The sequence below is a fragment of the Anomaloglossus baeobatrachus genome, chromosome 11 (genome assembly GCF_048569485.1).
Source record: "Anomaloglossus baeobatrachus isolate aAnoBae1 chromosome 11, aAnoBae1.hap1, whole genome shotgun sequence".
Classification (NCBI taxonomy): Eukaryota; Metazoa; Chordata; class Amphibia; order Anura; family Aromobatidae; genus Anomaloglossus; species Anomaloglossus baeobatrachus.
In genome coordinates this window covers 95,488,694-95,506,666 of record NC_134363.1, presented here as the reverse complement: position 1 = coordinate 95,506,666, position 17,973 = coordinate 95,488,694, and the positions used below count along the sequence as shown (strand labels likewise).

Sequence of the window (17,973 nt, the reverse complement as noted above, 5' to 3'; positions counted from 1 at the left end):
ATGAACAAACACTTCTTCTCCACTTCTTCTCCACTTCTTCTCCACTTCTTCTCCACTTCTTCTCCACTTCTTCTCCACTTCTTCTCCACTTTTTCTCCACTTTTTCTCCACTTTTTCTCCACTTTTTCTCCACTTTTTCTCCACTTTTTCTCCACTTTTTCTCCACTTTTTCTCCACTTTTTCTCCACTTTTTTCTCCACTTTTTTCTCCACTTTTTCTCCACTTTTTCTCCATTTTTCTCCACTTTTTCTCCTTTTTTTTCTCCACTTTTTCTCCACTTTTTCTCCACTTCTTCTCCACTTTTTCTCCACTTCTCCACATTTTCTCCACTTTTCCACTTTTTCTCCACTTTTTCTCCACTTCTTCTCCACTTTTTCTCCACTTTTTCTCCACTTTTTCTCCACTTTTTCTCCACTTTTTCTCCACTTTTTCTCCACTTTTTCTCCACTTTTTCTCCACTTTTTCTCCACATTTTCTCCACTTTTTCTCCACTTTTTCTCCACTTTTTCTCCACTTTTTCTCCACTTTTCCACTTTTTCTCCACTTTTTCTCCACTTTTCCACTTTTTCTCCACTTTTTCTCCACTTTTTCACCACTTTTTCTCCACTTTTCCACTTTTTCTCCACTTCTTCTCCACTTCTCCACTTTTTCTCCACTTTTTCTCCACTTTTTCTCCACTTTTTCTCCACTTGTTCTCCACTTGTTCTCCACTTTTTCTCCACTTTTTCTCCACTTTTTTCTCCACTTTTTCTCCACTTTTTCTCCACTTTTTCTCCACTTTTCCACTTTTCCACTTTTTCTCCACTTCTTCTCCACTTTTTCTCCACTTTTTCTCCACTTTTCCACTTTTCCACTTTTTCTCCACTTTTTCTCCACTTTTTCTCCACTTTTTCTCCACTTTTTCTCCACTTTTTCACCACTTTTTCTCCACTTTTCCACTTTTTCTCCACTTCTTCTCCACTTCTCCACTTTTTCTCCACTTTTTCTCCACTTTTTCTCCACTTTTTCTCCACTTCTCCACATTTTCTCCACTTTTCCACTTTTTCTCCACTTCTCCACTTTTTCTCCACTTTTTCTCCACTTTTTCTCCACTTCTTCTCCACTTCTCCACATTTTCTCCATTTTTTTCTCCACATTTTCTCCACTTTTTCTCCACTTTTTCTCCACTTCTTCTCCACTTTTTCTCCACTTTTTCTCCACTTTTCCACTTTTCCACTTTTCCACTTTTTCTCCACTTTTTCTCCACTTTTTCTCCACTTTTTCTCCACTTTTCCACTTTTTCTCCACTTCTTCTCCACTTCTCCACTTTTTCTCCACTTTTTCTCCACTTTTTCTCCACTTCTCCACATTTTCTCCACTTTTCCACTTTTTCTCCACTTCTCCACTTCTCCACTTTTTCTCCACTTTTTCTCCACTTCTTCTCCACTTCTTCTCCACATTTTCTCCATTTTTTTCTCCACATTTTCTCCATTTTTTCTCCACTTTTTCTCCACTTTTTCTCCACTTTTTCTCCACTTTTTCTCCACTTTTTCTCCACTTTTTCTCCACTTTTTCTCCACTTTTTCTCCACTTATTCTCCACTTATTCTCCACTTATTCTCCACTTATTCTCCACTTGTTCTCCACTTGTTCTCCACTTTTTCTCCACTTTTTCTCCACTTTTTCTCCACTTTTTTCTCCACTTTTTCTCCACTTTTTCTCCACTTTTTCTCCACTTTTTCTCCACTTTTTCTCCACTTCTCCACTTTTCCACTTTTTCTCCACTTCTTCTCCACTTCTTCTCCACTTATTCTCCACTTATTCTCCACTTTTTCCCCACTTTTTCTCCACTTTTTCTCCACTTTTTCTCCACTTTTTCTCCACTTTTTTCTCCACTTTTTTCTCCACTTTTTTCTCCACTTTTTTCTCCACTTTTTTCTCCACTTTTTTTCTCCACTTTTTCTCCACTTTTTCTCCACTTTTTCTCCACTTTTTCTCCGTTCTTTTTCTCCTTTCTTTTTCTCCTTTCTTTTTCTATGGTCGGTCTACCCATTAGCTCTGCCATGCATAGTGTAGCTCTACACCTACTGCACATGTTACTTTATGATTGACATCTCTTTCGTACCAGAGCTGTCTAAGCCTACTCTGACCCCATATTTGTCATTACTATATTGTCCTTGTACTGTATTATGACATTTGTATCATGTGTTTCATTTCTTGCTGTGTTGCAATTTTTTTGCTGCATCCCAATTGTACCTCTACATTGTTCGAGTTTGTTATTGTTCTCTCACTCTTATGTGATGCTGATTATTGTCATTTTTCAGGATTACATGCAGATAAGTCCAATCTGACGAAGGCTCAGGCCGAAACGTCATTTGTCAACAATAAGGGATAAGCTGGGCTCACTACTATAGACCTGGTGCTCGGGAGAAAAATAGTCCATAAACAATTAGAGAACCCCGGCACACAGTATGGAAGGAGAAAAGCAGTCAATGATTCTTGTTGTATGTTCTAGTTTTATTCAAAAAAATTTTTTCACAGCAAGTTGTAATACAGTCTTTTCATGACAACAGGGAGTTGCATTAAAGTCCGACGTTTCGGCTCTTAATCGAGCCTTCACCAGGGACAAAAAGGTACCGTACTGATGTTGTCATAAAAGGGTCCTATGTACAACACTAGGAGATAAGGAACTGACGAATTCGAGAGTCTATGGGTCTCCAAGATAGAGGATTTTAGTAGCTGGATGTAGGTAAATACAAAACGTGGCTACAGTGAAACTCAACTTATTATATGAATAGGCAGTGGCTCATATATGGTAGAGGTATAAGGTGTGCTTGGGGCACATATGTGTTGTCGCGCTGTATGAGAGGAGGTTGTTTCAGGGTTGAAGCAAGGGTACGCTTTTCATGATCAAGCAGTGGGTCGACTGCCCAATGAATTATAAGAGAGAGGGGGCTATACTGGCATTGAAACGGTTGGATGACCGAGGTAGAGCCCACTAATCATATGAATGGGCAGTGACTCGTGTATGATAACGATATAAAGTGTATTTGGGACATTTATGTATTGCCGCGCTGTATGACAAGAAATTACTTCAAGGTTCGCGATCCACAGGCGCTTCTAGGGCATCGGCTTTTCTTCGGTCTTAACCGTTTCACTGCCAGTATAGCCTCCTTTTCATTCTATTGGGCAGTCAATTTACTGCCTCTACATGGAATGCAGACCCATGCTCCAACCTTGAAGTAATTTCTTGTCATACAGCACGGCAATACATTAATGTCCCAAATACACTTTATATCGTTATCATACACGAGTCACTGCCCATTCATATGATTAGTGGGCTCTACCTCGGTCATCCAACCGTTTCATTGCCAGTATAGCCCCCTCTCTCTTATAATTCATTGGGCAGTCGACCCACTGCTTGATCATGAAAAGCGTACCCTTGCTTCAACCCTGAAACAACCTCCTCTCATACAGCGCGACAACACATATGTGCCCCAAGCACACCTTATACCTCTACCATATATGAGCCACTGCCTATTCATATAATAAGTTGAGTTTCACTGTAGCCACGTTTTGTATTTACCTACATCCAGCTACTAAAATCCTCTATCTTGGAGACCCATAGACTCTCGAATTCGTCAGTTCCTTATCTCCTAGTGTTGTACATAGGACCCTTTTATGACAACATCAGTACGGTACCTTTTTGTCCCTGGTGAAGGCTCAATTAAGAGCCGAAACGTCGGACTTTAATGCAACTCCCTGTTGTCATGAAAAGACTGTATTACAACTTGCTGTGAAAAATTTTTTTTGAATAAAACTAGAACATACAACAAGAATCATTGACTGCTTTTCTCCTTCCATACTGTGTGCCGGGGTTCTCTAATTGTATTTGGAAACGTCATTTGTAACTTGTTTTGGACAAAAACATATATGCTTATGAAAAAAAATGTTTTTCTTAATACGGACCAATAAAGAGTGATTTTGCATTACTATCCGTTGTGACTTACTGACTTAGTCTGGGAGATTTAGAGTGCCGAGGTTACTCACTAATTGTATCTATTATTACCTCTGAGCACCTATATACCAGTGAGCAGAGCTTCCTCTACAGTAGTTCTCCTGATTAGGCATGCCCTTACCTCATGAGCAGGGCATTGCAGCTTTGGTAGCAACCATTACGACATGGACTCTGCTACTGTGGACCCGGGGAGAGTGAGTGCAGATTCATTGCACCCACACTCCTCACATGAAGGGTCCGCACTCCTAGAAAATGGGGGATACGTTCCCTGAGTGTCTCCCCCACCATATTCTAGACGGTCCAGAGTCGTCGTGGGACCCCTTTATTTTTTTTCTTACAATAAATTGGTGAAAGAGGAAATGTTTTGGGGACTGTTTTTTCAAATAAATTTCTTTGTCGATTTTTTTTTTGTTTTTTTTGTTAGTACTGACAGTTTATGATGTTGGTTATCTAATAGACGCCATGACATCGCAAACTGCTGGGCTTGATCTCAGGTGACTTTACAGCTAGTATCAACCCGATTTATTACCCCGTTTGCCACTGCACCAGGGCACGAGATGAGCTGGGGTGAAGCGCCAGGATTGGCGCATCTAGTGGATGCGCCACGTCTGGGGTGCCTGCGGCGTGCTATTTTTAGGCTGTGAAGGCCCAATAACTATGGATCTTCCCACCCTGAGAATACCAGACCACAGCTGTCCGCTTTACCTTGGCTGGTGATCCAAATTGGGGGGGACCCTACTTTTTTTGTGTAATTATTAATATTTATAAAATAATTATAAAAAAAGAGCCTGGGGGGACCTCCACATTGGATCCCCAACCACGGTAAAGCTGCCAGCTGTGGTTTTCAGGCTACAGCTGTCTGCTTTACCCTAGCTGGCTATCAAAAATGGGGGGACCCAACGTCATTTTTTTTTCAACTATTTTTTAAATAGAAAAAATTAATGGGCTTCCCTGTATTTTGATTGCCAACCAAGGTAACGACAGGCAGATGGTGGTGGCAACCCATAGCTGTCTGCTTTATCTGCGCTGAGAATCAAAAATACAGCGGAGCGCTACGTCATTTTTTTTAAAGATTTATTTTTACAGCACTGTGATGTCCAGCAATCAAAATACAGGGAAGCCCATTTTGTTTTTAGTTATTTAAATAAATAATTAAAAAAAATATATATGGGCTCCCGCTGCATTTTTTGTATTGCTAGCTAAGGGTAATCCAAGCTGCTACTGGCTGCTAACCCCCACTGCTTGGTGTTACCTTCACTGGCAATGGAAAATCCAGGGAAGCATTTTTTATTTTTTTTGCCAAAAAACTACAAAAAAAGGACGTGAGCTTTGCCATATTTTTGTATGCTAGCCAGGTATAGCAGGCAGGTGCTGGAAGAGTTGGATACAGCGCCAGAAGATGCGCTTCTATGAAAATGCCATTTTCTGAGGCGGCTGCAGACTGCAATTCACAGCAGTGGGGCCCAGAAAGCTCAGGCCAACCTGTGCTGCGGATTCCAATCCCCAGCTGCCTAGTTGTACCTGGCTGGACACAAAAATGGGGCGAAGCCTACGTCATTTGTTTTCTAATTATTTCATGAAATTCATGAAATAATAAAAAAAGGGCTTCCCTTTATTTTTGGTTCCCAGCCGGGTACAAATAGGCAACTGGGGGTTGGGGGGCAGCCGTACCTGCCTGCTGTACCTGGCTAGCATACAAAAATATGGCGAAGCCCACATAATTTTTTCAGGGGGCAAAAAACTTTTGCATACAGTCCTGGATGGAGTATGCTGAGCCTTGTAGTTCTGCAGCTGCTGTCTGTATGGAGAAGAGCAGACAGCAGCTGCAGAACTACAAGGCTCAGCATACTCCATCCAGGACTGTAAGCAGAAGTTTTTTGCCCACCAAAAAAATGACGTTGGCTTCGCCATATTTTTGTATGCTAGCCAGGTACAGCAGGCAGCCACGGGCTGGCTCCAACCCTCAGTTGCCTATTTGTACCCGGCTCGGAACCAAAAATATAGGGAAGCCCGTTTTTTTTAATTATTTCACTTATTTCATGAAATAATTAAAAAAACAAATGACGTGGGCTTCTCCCCATTTTTGTGTCCAGCCAGGTACAACTAGGCAGCTGGGGATTGGAATCCGCAGCACAGGTTAGCCCGAGGTTTCTGGGCGCCTCTGCTGCGAATTTCAGTCCACAGCCGTCCCAGAAAATGGCGCTCTCATAGAAGCGCCATCATCTGGCGCTGTATCCAACTCTTCCAACAGCCCTGCAGCCGGGTGGCTTGTTGGGTAATAATGAGTTAATACTGGCTTTGTTTTACTAGCCAGTATTAAGCCAGAGATTCTTAATGTCAGGCACATTTGACCCGGCCATTAAGAATCTCCAATAAAGGGTTAAAAAAAAGACACCACACAGAGAAAAAATACTTTAATAGAAATAAATGCACAGACACATTAGAGACTCCATCTTTATTACCCCCTGTCAGCCCAATAAATCCCCAATAAACCAGCGCTGATAAGAGGTTTTTAATAGATGCTTAAATTATAAGCAGCAATTTCAGCGTTCCAAGTGCCTTTAAATGAATTTGAAGAAACTGCACTTCAGGATTGTAGTGAGGATTGTAGTGAGGATGAGGTGCCCCAGCTCATCACTTGATGGGCTGGGGCACCTCATCCTCACTACAATCTTCACTACAATCGGGAAGCAGCGTGCAGCCTTCACTCCGTGAGTGATCAGTGCTGCTAGCGGTAACAGCGGTAACGCTGACAGACGCGTTACCATAGTAACGGTGCTCCCGGAGCCGCGGTTAGTGGTGACGTCACCGCTAACTGCGTTGCTATGGCAACGGTGATCTCCGTTAATGACCGGCTGTGTCAGCTGGTCCCTAACGGAACGGGGAGTCGACCGTGTGCTAGAGCATATCGCCAGTACACGGCGATACACAAATGTGCACCGTGTACCGGAGAGATGCACTCGCAGGTCCTACATGACGCGTCATAGTCATGTGACCAGTCTGTAGCCAATGAGATAATAGCCACGTGACTGGTCACATGGCTATTTTGACGTCACGATAGGTCCTGCTTCTCTGCTGGCAGTGCCGGTCACCGGGAGGATTCAGCGATCTTCGGATGGAATAGCGGCAGGAGACAGAGTGCAGGAGGGATCGCGGGGACCGGTAAGGGTTATGGCAATGTTTTTTTTCTGTATGTGTACATTTATAATGCATTTTTATGTGTTTGTGATTGCCTCCCATTATAGCCTATTGGTTCGAGTTCGGTTCGTCGAACGTTCGACGAACCGAACTCGAACGGGAGCTCCATTCGGCGAACCGCCCTCGAGCCGAACCGCGAACGGTTCGCTCATCTCTAATCATAACATGCCCAGTAAGAGAGCCAGATATGGTAAAAAAAATATAAAATTTGTGAATGCGAATCTGGCTAAATTTATGTATTAGGAATATTAAGGGGCAAAAAAAAAGAAAAACCCTCCTCGTATTATTCTATCAGAAAAGGGGAACCACACTTGTATGTTGTTAACTTTTATATAAGGTGCACATGTCTAGATGCCTTTCTGTACAAATAAATCTGGCACATGGCATGATTTGCTAATTATCTAATCTAAAGTATCTAGCATATCAAAACTTAAATGCTGGTTTAAGGGAATCTGACAACAGATTTTTACTATCCCATCTAAGACTAGCATGATTATGAGCAGAGACTCTGATTCCAGCAGTTATGTGTAACTTATTTGGCTGCTTGCTGCAGTTTTCTCTGCTGCTGATCTACCACTTGTCTGAATGCTGAGCTCTGTATAACCCTGCCCACACTGCTGACTAACCGCTCATGCTGGCGATTCGGCTGCTCCCCATCAGCAAAGTAGCTTTTCCTCTTCCAGGCTGTTTTGCCAACGAGGCATTAAAGCTGGCGCCATGCTGATTGATAGTCAGCTCCCCCAAGTAGGCAGACAGGAGCCAGCTATCAATCAGCATGACATTGGCAGTCCCACCCTGTCACCAGAGCAGTGTGGAAGAGGAAGAGCTGCTATGTAGAGGTGACATCAGTAGAAGCTGCTGAATTGCTGCCAGGAGATTTGCACCAGGCTAACTACCTGCCTGTTCTCCCCGGTACCGGCTCAGAGTGGTCACTGACTGCTCCTGATGGTGATTCAGCTGCTCGATGTCTTCCTCTTCTTGGTTGCTTTGCTGATGGGGCATGACTGCTGACGCCATCCTGATTTAGGCAAAGGGGAGTCTGCTATCAATCATCATGATGTCGGCATTCATGTCCCATCAACAGAGCAGAGTGGAAAAGCTGCTCTGTAGATGGGACATCAGTGGAAGCCGCTGAATTGCTGCCAGGAGATCTGAATCAGGCACAATAGGCAGGTAGGTAGTTAGCAACCACCTACCTGTTCTTAAGCACATAGTAACTAAAATGTATAAATAACTAGGCTTTGATAACCTCTTTAATAACCAGGCCTGTCTAGACCATTGAGAAGATCTCCATTAGTATCACTTTGCTGACTAAACCTTACTGTAGAAAATCAATATCAGCTTGGTGAGGTTGGACAACACCAATCATCCACTCCACCAATCATTTACAGCTCCAACAGAGGCCAACCGTCACACTATTGAGTGGCCGCTGCTGAGGACTTCACATCAGTTCCTAAGAGCTTAGACTTCTGAGTGCACTTTAAAATAGATTTGTCACAAGAGAACGTATCTACCGTATAGCATGAAGTTTTTTACGACTGCAGGTGTATTTAGTCTTTGCCGACTACTAACTTGTACTGATCCAAGAGCAGGAAAAATATTGCTTATGTAGCCTTATTGACAGCTCCTCATAGATTGAGTTAAACGTGTATTCTCATCTCCAAGATCATATACCAATATGCAGTAGGTGTAATAAAAATACAAGCAAATTCTTTCAATTAGAATTATAGTATACTTCTTCTTAGCTATGTTGCTTACCTCATGTGCATTGCAGTGCAGCTTAGGTATCCATGGTTACAACCACTCATATAGTGATAGTTGCTAGTGGTCATATCCATGGATACCCAAGCTACTATAATGCCCTGCACATGCGGTAAGTGATGTTTCTAATTAGAATACCTATGCTGCATATCTAATTTGAGGTAGTTGCTATTATTATTACACCTTCTACATTTTGGGATAGTATCTTGGAAATGAAAATAACCCTTTTATCTTTCATAAAAGATCATGCATGTCTTTTGACATGGATTTTCAAAGCAAATACAGCATCTGTTTCATGTCATAGAGCTTTACATGGAATCTGTCATTTTCAAAACTTCGTTCAATCAGATGGTCATATAGGTGACATAGCCCCTAGAAAATTCATACCTGTTAAGTTTTCTTAGCTTTGATTATCCACAAAATGCTCCTTATAATCTAATATATAAAACTGAGTGTGTCTATGTGTGTATATGTCCGCTAAAAGAATCTGCACCGTCGCATTTACAATCGCAAAATTTTGCACAGACCCCTCATGTTACTCAGGGAACGTCATAAACTGTTTTGACGGGAAAATTTAACCCCACACTTTACAGTTACTCTCCAAAAAACCTGCCTCCATTAAAGTTGATGGAGCTGGGCACTACAGGTCATTAATAGAAGCTGTGATTGGTTGCTATAGGAACAAAGGACATTCATAGTATAAGAAGCTTGTGTGTGAGGTAATGCGATTTCTGTGGAGATACGGATAGAGAGAGACATAAAGACAGACAGGGAAAGAGACAGAAGGATAGAGACATATAGGGAAAGAGGCAAACAGAGACAGGCAGACAGGGAAAGAGACAGACAGTAAAAGAGACACGGAGAGAGACGGAGACACGGAGCGATACGGAGACACGGAGAGAGAGACCAGTTAATTTCCGGGGCAACGTCGGGTCCTACAGCTAGTCCTTACATAAGTGTTGGTGCTTGATGCACTCTTGGTGTAGCCAAAACTATCTGTGCACCATTTTACCCCCCCTAACTTTGACAATTTAGAGTGCTATGAGGACTGAAAACTCTGCCGCCACGCATATCGACTCTACATGAGCGGACTGTACACATGGTCAGGGCTGGAAAAGAGTATGAGTGCACACATGCTTCTGGCAAGCGGATACAGCAGAAGGGAGAGAGGAATATGTGCACACCTATTCTATACACTGTATTATTACTGTTTTGCAGTATAAAACTAAAATCAGGGTCTCCTATAATATCCGGTGTGTGAAATGTCTTCACAGGAGTACTGATTAGCATCCAAAGGTGTACCCTTTAATGGCACATATTAAATGCTGTTGTCAGATAATACAACAGGGTTTTTGTAACTTAATTTAACAGCAGCATAAAAGAGAGACAAAGAGACAGAGACCCTGATTCTAGTAATATATCACTAACTGGACTACTTGCTGTAGTTTTGATTAAAAAAAAACAAACAAAAATAAACAAACATTTCATCAGCAGGTGATTATTACTAGAGGTCTAGTAATCATGTTGCCACGTAGTCGACCATATTTATGATCTCTGTATAACCCCAGTCCCACGACTGTTTATCATATTTCTGTACATAGAAAAAGACAATGTATGTGCTTCGAAATTTTCATATGAGATAATTAAATTTACTATTATATTATTTGGTTATAGGTGGAGGATGAAAAAGGAATATCTCTGCGTTTCCCTCGCTTCCTTCGTATTCGAGATGACAAAAAGCCTGAAGAAGCAACAAAGAGTTGTCAGGTAACAAGATTGTATAATGTTTTATCCTCATTCCTGGCTTTATTTTATGGATGGCTGACATGCTGTCATGCACCGCGGTCCAGATTATTATGCAAATTGGATTTAAGTGTCAAAAAATATAAATTTTTGTTTTCAAATAAACTCCATGAATGGCATTATGTCCCAGGGCGCTCTTGATCACTGAAATCACAATCTCAAACACCTGTGATAGTTTTCCAGGTGAACCCAATTAACAGAAAACTACTTATGAAGGACTTTCCACATTATTGAGCCGACCACAGATTTCAAGCAATATGGAAAAGAAAAAGGAACTCTCTGCTGCTGAAATGCCTCACATACTGTACAGACCAAAAGTTTCTCATTCAAAGGGTTTTCATGACTCTGAAAATTTTAGATTCCCATTGAAGGCATCCAAACTATATGAATTAACACATGTGGAATGAAATACTTAACAAAAAATTGTGAAACAACTGAAAATATGTCTTATATTCTAGGTTCTTCAATGTAGCCACCTTTTGCTTTGATTACTGCTTTGCACACTCTTGGCATTCTCTTGATGAGCTTCAAGAGGCAGTCACCGGAAATGATTTTCACTTCACAGGTGTGCCCTGTCAGGTTTAATAAGTGGGATTTCTTGCCTTATAAATGGGTTGGGACCATCAGTTGTGTTGTGCAGAAGTCTGGTGGATACACAGCAGATAGTCCTACTGAATAGACTGTTAGCTGCTTTTTTCTTGCCATAATACAAATTCTAAGTAAAGAAAAACCAGTGGCCATCATTACTTTAAAAATGAAGGTCAATCAGTCCGAAAAATTGGGAAACCTTTGAAAGTGTCCCCAAGTGCAGTGGCAAATCAATCAAACGCTACAAAGAAACTGGCTCACATGAGGACTGCCCCAGGAAAGGAAGACAAACAGTCACCTCTGCTGCGGAGGATCAGTTTATCCGAGTCACCAGCCTCAGAAATCGCAGGTTAACAGCAGCTCAGCTCAGATTAGATACCTGGTCAATGCCACACAGAGTTCTAGCAGCAGACACATCTCTAGAACAACTGTTAAGAGGAGACTTTGTGCCGCAGGCCTTCATGGTAAAATAGCTGCTAGGAAACCACTGCTAAGGACAGGCAAAAAGCAGAAGAGACTTGTTTGGGCTAAAGAACACAATGAATGGTCATTAGATCAGTGGAAATCTGTGCTTTGGTCTAATGAGTCTAAATTTGAGATCTTTGGATCCAACCACTGTGTCTTTGTGCGATGCAGAAAAGGTGAACAGATTGACTCTACATGCCTGGTTCCCACCGTGAAGCATGGAGGAGGAGGTGTGATAGTGTGGGGGTGCTTAGCCGGTGACACTGTTGGGTATTTATTCAAAATTGATACCACAGCATCTTGCAGTAGCATGCTATTCCATCCGGTTTGCGTTTAGTTGGACCATCATTTATTGTTCAACAGGACAATGACCCCAAAAACACCTCCAGGCTGTGTTAGGGCTTTTTGACTAAGAAGGCGAGTGATTGGGTGCTACGCCAGATGACTTGGCCTCCACAGTCACCAGACCTTAACCCAATCGAGATGGTTTGGGGTGAGCCGAACCGCAGAGTCCACTGTTGGCAAAAGGGCCAACAAGTGCTAAGCATCTCTGGGAACTCCTTCAAGACTGTTGGAAGACCATTCTGGTGACTACCTCTTGAAGCTCATCAAGAGAATGCCAAGAGTGTGCAAAGCAGTAATCAAAGCAGAAGGTGGCTACTTTAAAGAACCTAGAATATAAGACATATTTTCAGTTGTTTCACACTTTTTTGTTAAGTATTTCATTCCACATGTGTTAATTCATAGTTTTGATGCCTTCAATGGGAATCTACAATTTTCAAAGTCATGAAAATAAAGAAAACTCTTTGAATGAGGTGTGTCCAAACTTTTGGTCTGTACTGTATATAAGGATGGTTTCTACCAGGAAAATTCATCGGATTAAGAGGGGAGCTGCTAAAATACCTTTTCAAACCAGCAAACAGCTATTTGAAGCTGCTGGTGTTCCACAACCCTCAAGATGTAGGCTCCTCTAGAGGATTGTGAAATCAAACAAACAAAACAAACACCAATGGAGTAGCCATAAACCAATTATAGAATTATAATTAAAACATTTAGATTGTTAACCACTTAGTGACTTCCATAATATATGGGTACAAGCTAACAGTGCCATGATAAAGTGCATAGTGGACATCTTAACCATAATCGACACAGTAGTAGGTGGCCTCCACAGTGCCCCGATGCACATTTTGCCTCAATGCTTTCTCAAGGCGAAATCCTCCAGAGTCTTGAACTTGTGCAAAAACCTTCTGTTTAGCCTCCCCTAAACAATGCTTACAAGCACAAACAGCTGCAGTGGGCCAAGACATATGTAAAGACTAATTTTAAAACTGTCTTTGCTGATAAGTAAATTTTAGCTGGTCCAGATGTATGGAGTAGTGCATGGTTGGTGGATGGCCACCATGTCCCAACAATGCTTCAACATCAGCAAGGAGCTGGTGGAGACAAGTTTTGGGCCGTAATTATTGGGAGAGGGTTGGTACGCCCCTTTTATGGTTCCTGAAGGTGTGAAAATGATTTGGCAAAGTATATACAGTAGAGTTTGTGACTGATTACTTTCTTCCATGGTACAATAAAAAACGTGCTATCCATAGCAAAATCATTCTCATGTATGACAACGCACCATCTCATGCTGCAAAAATACCTCTGAGTCATTGGCTGCTATGGGCATTAAAGGAGAGAAACTCATGGTGGGGTCACCAGCCTCACCTGACTTCAACTCTATTCAGAACCTTTGAAGTACTGTCTAGCAATGAGTGTAGGAAGCAGTTCACATCAGCTCTGGGGGATATTCTGACATCCTGCAAAGAAATTAAAGCAGCAACTGTCCAAAAGCTAACAATTTTGATAAATGCAGGAATTGTGAAGATGGTCTAAAAGAACGGTTCTATGTTAAAGGGAATCTGTCAGCATATTTTTTCTATGTAAGCTGAGGCCAGCAAGATGTAAGGGTTAAACAACGAAAAGCAACTGTGCTTCTCATCTTTGTGTTTGCTATTGTTTATTTAAGCTAATGGGTTTATTAGCCTGTGATCAACATTACAGGACTATAAACACAGGTGCAAAGCAGTCTGACACTCCTTATGCCCCCCCCCTCCCGCTGTGATTGAAATCTCAGTCAATGTGCGATCTCCTTAGAAAGCCAATTATTTGACTGTGTGAGAATGGCTGCATTCAGTGATCTATGTGATACACCATTGGATTCAGGATCTCTTTGCCTACATTATGCTGTCAGATGATGTAGCAAAAACCTGTTAACAGATTCCCTTAACAACCGTTGATACACCTTTTAAGGGCAGTCCTTAAGAGGCTTTAATCCTCAGCACCGCTTTTTAACGGTGCTGAGGATTAAGTGTCTACCTCCCCTTGTGGGTGAAAATCCCACGAATTACAACTGACAGCCTGTGGCATCTGTCTTGACTGGTTTTGGAACTGCTCGGGTCCTATTAACCCTTTAAATTCCTCTGTCAATCATGACAGTGGCATCTGAGTGGTTAAGAGCCCTTTGATCCCCAGTGATCTTAATCACGGGTGCCAATGGTATATTGCTATAAGCAGGTTCAAATTGGCACAGTCATTGAGTCACTGACTGGTCTCCAGTGCAATTGTACTGCAATTCATGAAGCCAGCTATCATAGTAAAACATATTCATGTCCTACATTGTGATGAAGCGAAAAAGTAAAAAAAAAAAAAAAAATCATCTCATAAAAAAAAGAATTAAGATATTACTCCACCTTAATCGTCTAAAGCCAGATATTGCGCTCCTACAGGAGACGCATCTGGAAGGTTCAGACATACAGCGGATGGGGAGATTGTGGTTTGGTGGAGTCCTACAGTTCATCTTCGGTTAAAACGAAAGCTGGGGTCATTAGCTTAGTTAGCAGGAGATTGCAACATCAAGTCCTAGAAACATATGTGGATACGGAAGGTAGGGTTCAGATAAAGTCTTCAATATTTATGCCCCGAACGAAAATAACAAAATTATTTTTTCAGCGACTTAAGGCCAAAATTCTAGAACATGCCCACTTTAATGGGATTTCAATTCGGTGGTATCGGTGCTGGAGGACAGGAGGTACGCCAACGGCCCCCCAATTGTACCGCGTAATCACGATAACGCTATGCACCCTTTGCTAAATACCACGGCGTTATGGGATGCTTGGAGGCTATTGCACCCTCAGGATAGGGATTTTACTCACTATTCGCATGCAAATAACTCCTGGTCCCGCATTGATTACTTTCTTATTTCTGGGAACCTGGTGCAAGCGCTCCACTCAGCCACTATCCAAGATCTGGTGATTTCTGACCATGCCCCAGTGACGTTATATTTGGCAGACATCTACCCCAGAGGAACAGACTATCTATGGATATATCCTTACTTCATTAAAGATAATGAGGACTTTTCTTTGAAAATAAAAGAATGGTGGGTGGCGTTTATGATACACAATGATCAGCATAAAGACTCATCCATGTTACTATGGGACACGGTGAAGGCAGTACTATGGGTTAAAACGATAGCACGTGTCCTTTTTGAAGAAAACGGACCAACTATAATTTGCTGAAACCTCCTATAGATTGAGGGAAACATATACATCCTTTCACACGAATCCTGATAGGGACCTGTCATGTAGAGCTGTTGAAGGGACTTCATCCCCCTCTTCTTCACCAGCCACAGGTCGTCATGGCGATTATCTGATTGGCCTGGAAGCTTAAGGTATTTATGACTTTGGGTGATGGTAGAAGAAAAGCCAAAAGCTGCAGAGAAAGACAGTTCTTTGTAATATTGGCGGGAAAACTCCCAAAGCAGGTTTTGAAGTGCGACTTTAATGCTAGAAAGATGAAAAACACATTGCCAGAATCCCTGCGTCGTGCGGAACCCAGCGCACCGTCTCACCTGACGAGGAGATCGACGGAATCACGACAAATTAGTATTGGCCAGTAAAATTGTGCTAGAGGTGTTGTGTTTGGTATCAATGTAACTGTAAAATCGAGATATTAAATATGACGCTAATATCTTTCACCTGTGTGACCCAGGAGCAAAGATATGAAAAACCCTAGAATTATGGAACTCTGTGAACATCAGAGCACAGCCCACAAGTGACTGTAAAATGATGTCACAGGCAAGGGGGGCTAGTAAGAGCATAAGAGACAGTTCCTGTCTGGGGGGGCGCAGTCAGCACGAGGAGGGCATCATGAAGGGTGATGCTGGCCGATTCTAACATCTCTTGGAGCTCCCTCCCTCCATAAGCAGATGTCACTTCTATGGCAGAAGCTTAGTAAGTTTCATGTTTATACCTTTTATTTTAATGTAACTGTTATGCCGTAATGTGTATTGTTCCCTTTTGTAACTTCTTGTATATTCTTTAAACACTGCCTATTTTCGGATTAAATATATAAAAATTTAAGAGTTTCTTTCCTTATGCTTTATATACGAATCCAAAACCCCGAAGGGCCTTATGCTATCTGAAACGGGTTCCCAGCTACCTGTAGAAAGTCTGGGTGGTGGCAGCGTAATTGTTATTGCATAGAATTATTGGAGTGCTATCATTAAGGGTACCGAGGTATATAAATATTCCATTAGCAGGAATCAGAGATATACATTTACCCTTGCTGTGAGACCTCCAATATTTGGCATTATCAGCTCAGCAGCCTCATCTTATGCATTGTCCTGCAGTACCAAAATTGGCCTGCAGACAAGGGGGGCGCTAGAGAGTAGTCGTGTGTAACAAATCAGTGAACAGCTGCGGATTTCTGAGGGACTTCCCCGGCTGTTCGTGACAAATTGGTGGCAAGCGGTGGGATATATAAAGCATTAGTGATCTGGGGTGAGCAATCATCCCTGTCACTAAAAACTTGCAAAAGTTTTGAGGATTGAACTCAGTGTTTAAATATACCTGGAACAATACTGTACGTGTAGCAGTTACCCCCTCCCTTCTCTCTTGTTTTCTATCCTATCTTTTATTTGGCAATTATGGAGGCTGTGTCAGAAGCCTGGTACAATCAGCAGAAGAAGGAAGTTCTTGCTGCACTCTGCAGATCCAAGTTGATTGATGGCCATGGCAAAACGAGGCAGGACCTCATTAAAGAACTTTTACAATGGGACGCAGAGCACGTTCATTCCCCCAGTGCTGGAGAAGAGGAGGCAAGCCAAGCCCAGGATAGTGCTTCTGCAGAGTCCCCACCATCAACTGCAAGCCAGAGCAGTGACCGGGGCAACATGGACTCTTTCCTGAAGATGGCTCTACAACAATTCGCTGCAGATGACCGGCAGGGACGGCTAAACCTCATTCAGCAATATCGAGAGGCTGAGAGAGCCGAGCGAGAGGCTGAGAGAGCCGAGCGAGAGGCTGAGAGAGCCGAGCGCCAGGCTCAGGCCGAGCGAGAGGCTGAGAGAGCCGAGCGAGAGCGCCAAGCCCAGAGAGACCATGAATTGAATATCCTCAAAGCCCGGCAGCAGACATCTTCCTCACTAAACGGTGAGTCCAATAATGCCAGCAGCTTTAAGCCCCGACCGGAGCACTTTCCTGTGATGGAAAGGGACGGGGATTTGGACACCTTTCTGAGGGGATTTGAAAAGATTTGCTTGCAGTACCAGTTACCCTCAACACAATGGGCACGATACTTAACCCCAGGGCTGCGAGGCAAGGCCCTGGACGCGTTTGCCAGTCTCCCTCAAGAGCAGAGTGGAGACTATGGGGCCATCAAGCAGGCCCTAGTACGGAAGTATCAGCTGACTCCAGAGGTGTACCGAAAAAAATTCCGGACCCTCCAGCTCGGACCTCATGACAGCTACAGCGATCTGGAGGGTGGGCTCCAGAGCACCTTTGACCAGTGGATCCAAGGACTGTCCGTTACAACCTTTGAGGAGTTAAAGGACCTCATGGTGAAGGACCAACTCCTACATGTCTGTCCTGTGGAGGTTCGACAGTTTGTTATGGACCGAGAGCCCAAGGAGGCCTCAAAAGCAGCCCAGATTGCCGACGCCTATGTGGCCAACCGTGCATCGGAGGTGCGGAAGCCGTCCACCACTAGCTGGAAAGGGGGTAAGATGACAACTACAACCACCCCTGCCCCTACCAGCCGACCTCCCGTAGGTCCTGTGTCATCCACCAGTGCCCGGCCCACCTCTGACACTCGCAGGTGTTTTTCCTGCAACCTGCCTGGACA

The 17,973-nt window shown here is 42.9% G+C and overlaps 1 protein-coding gene across 3 annotated transcripts in view; it reads left to right on the top strand.

The window, feature by feature from the left end:
- Positions 1–17,973, top strand: part of LIG1 (DNA ligase 1) — a 793,173-nt gene that overhangs the window by 683,906 nt on the left and 91,294 nt on the right. For all 3 annotated transcript variants that reach the window (XM_075328747.1, XM_075328748.1, XM_075328746.1), the window contains exon 28: positions 10,630–10,722. In XM_075328747.1, coding sequence (XP_075184862.1) covers positions 10,630–10,722 — 93 coding nt within the window. The remainder of the gene's footprint in view (positions 1–10,629; positions 10,723–17,973) is intronic.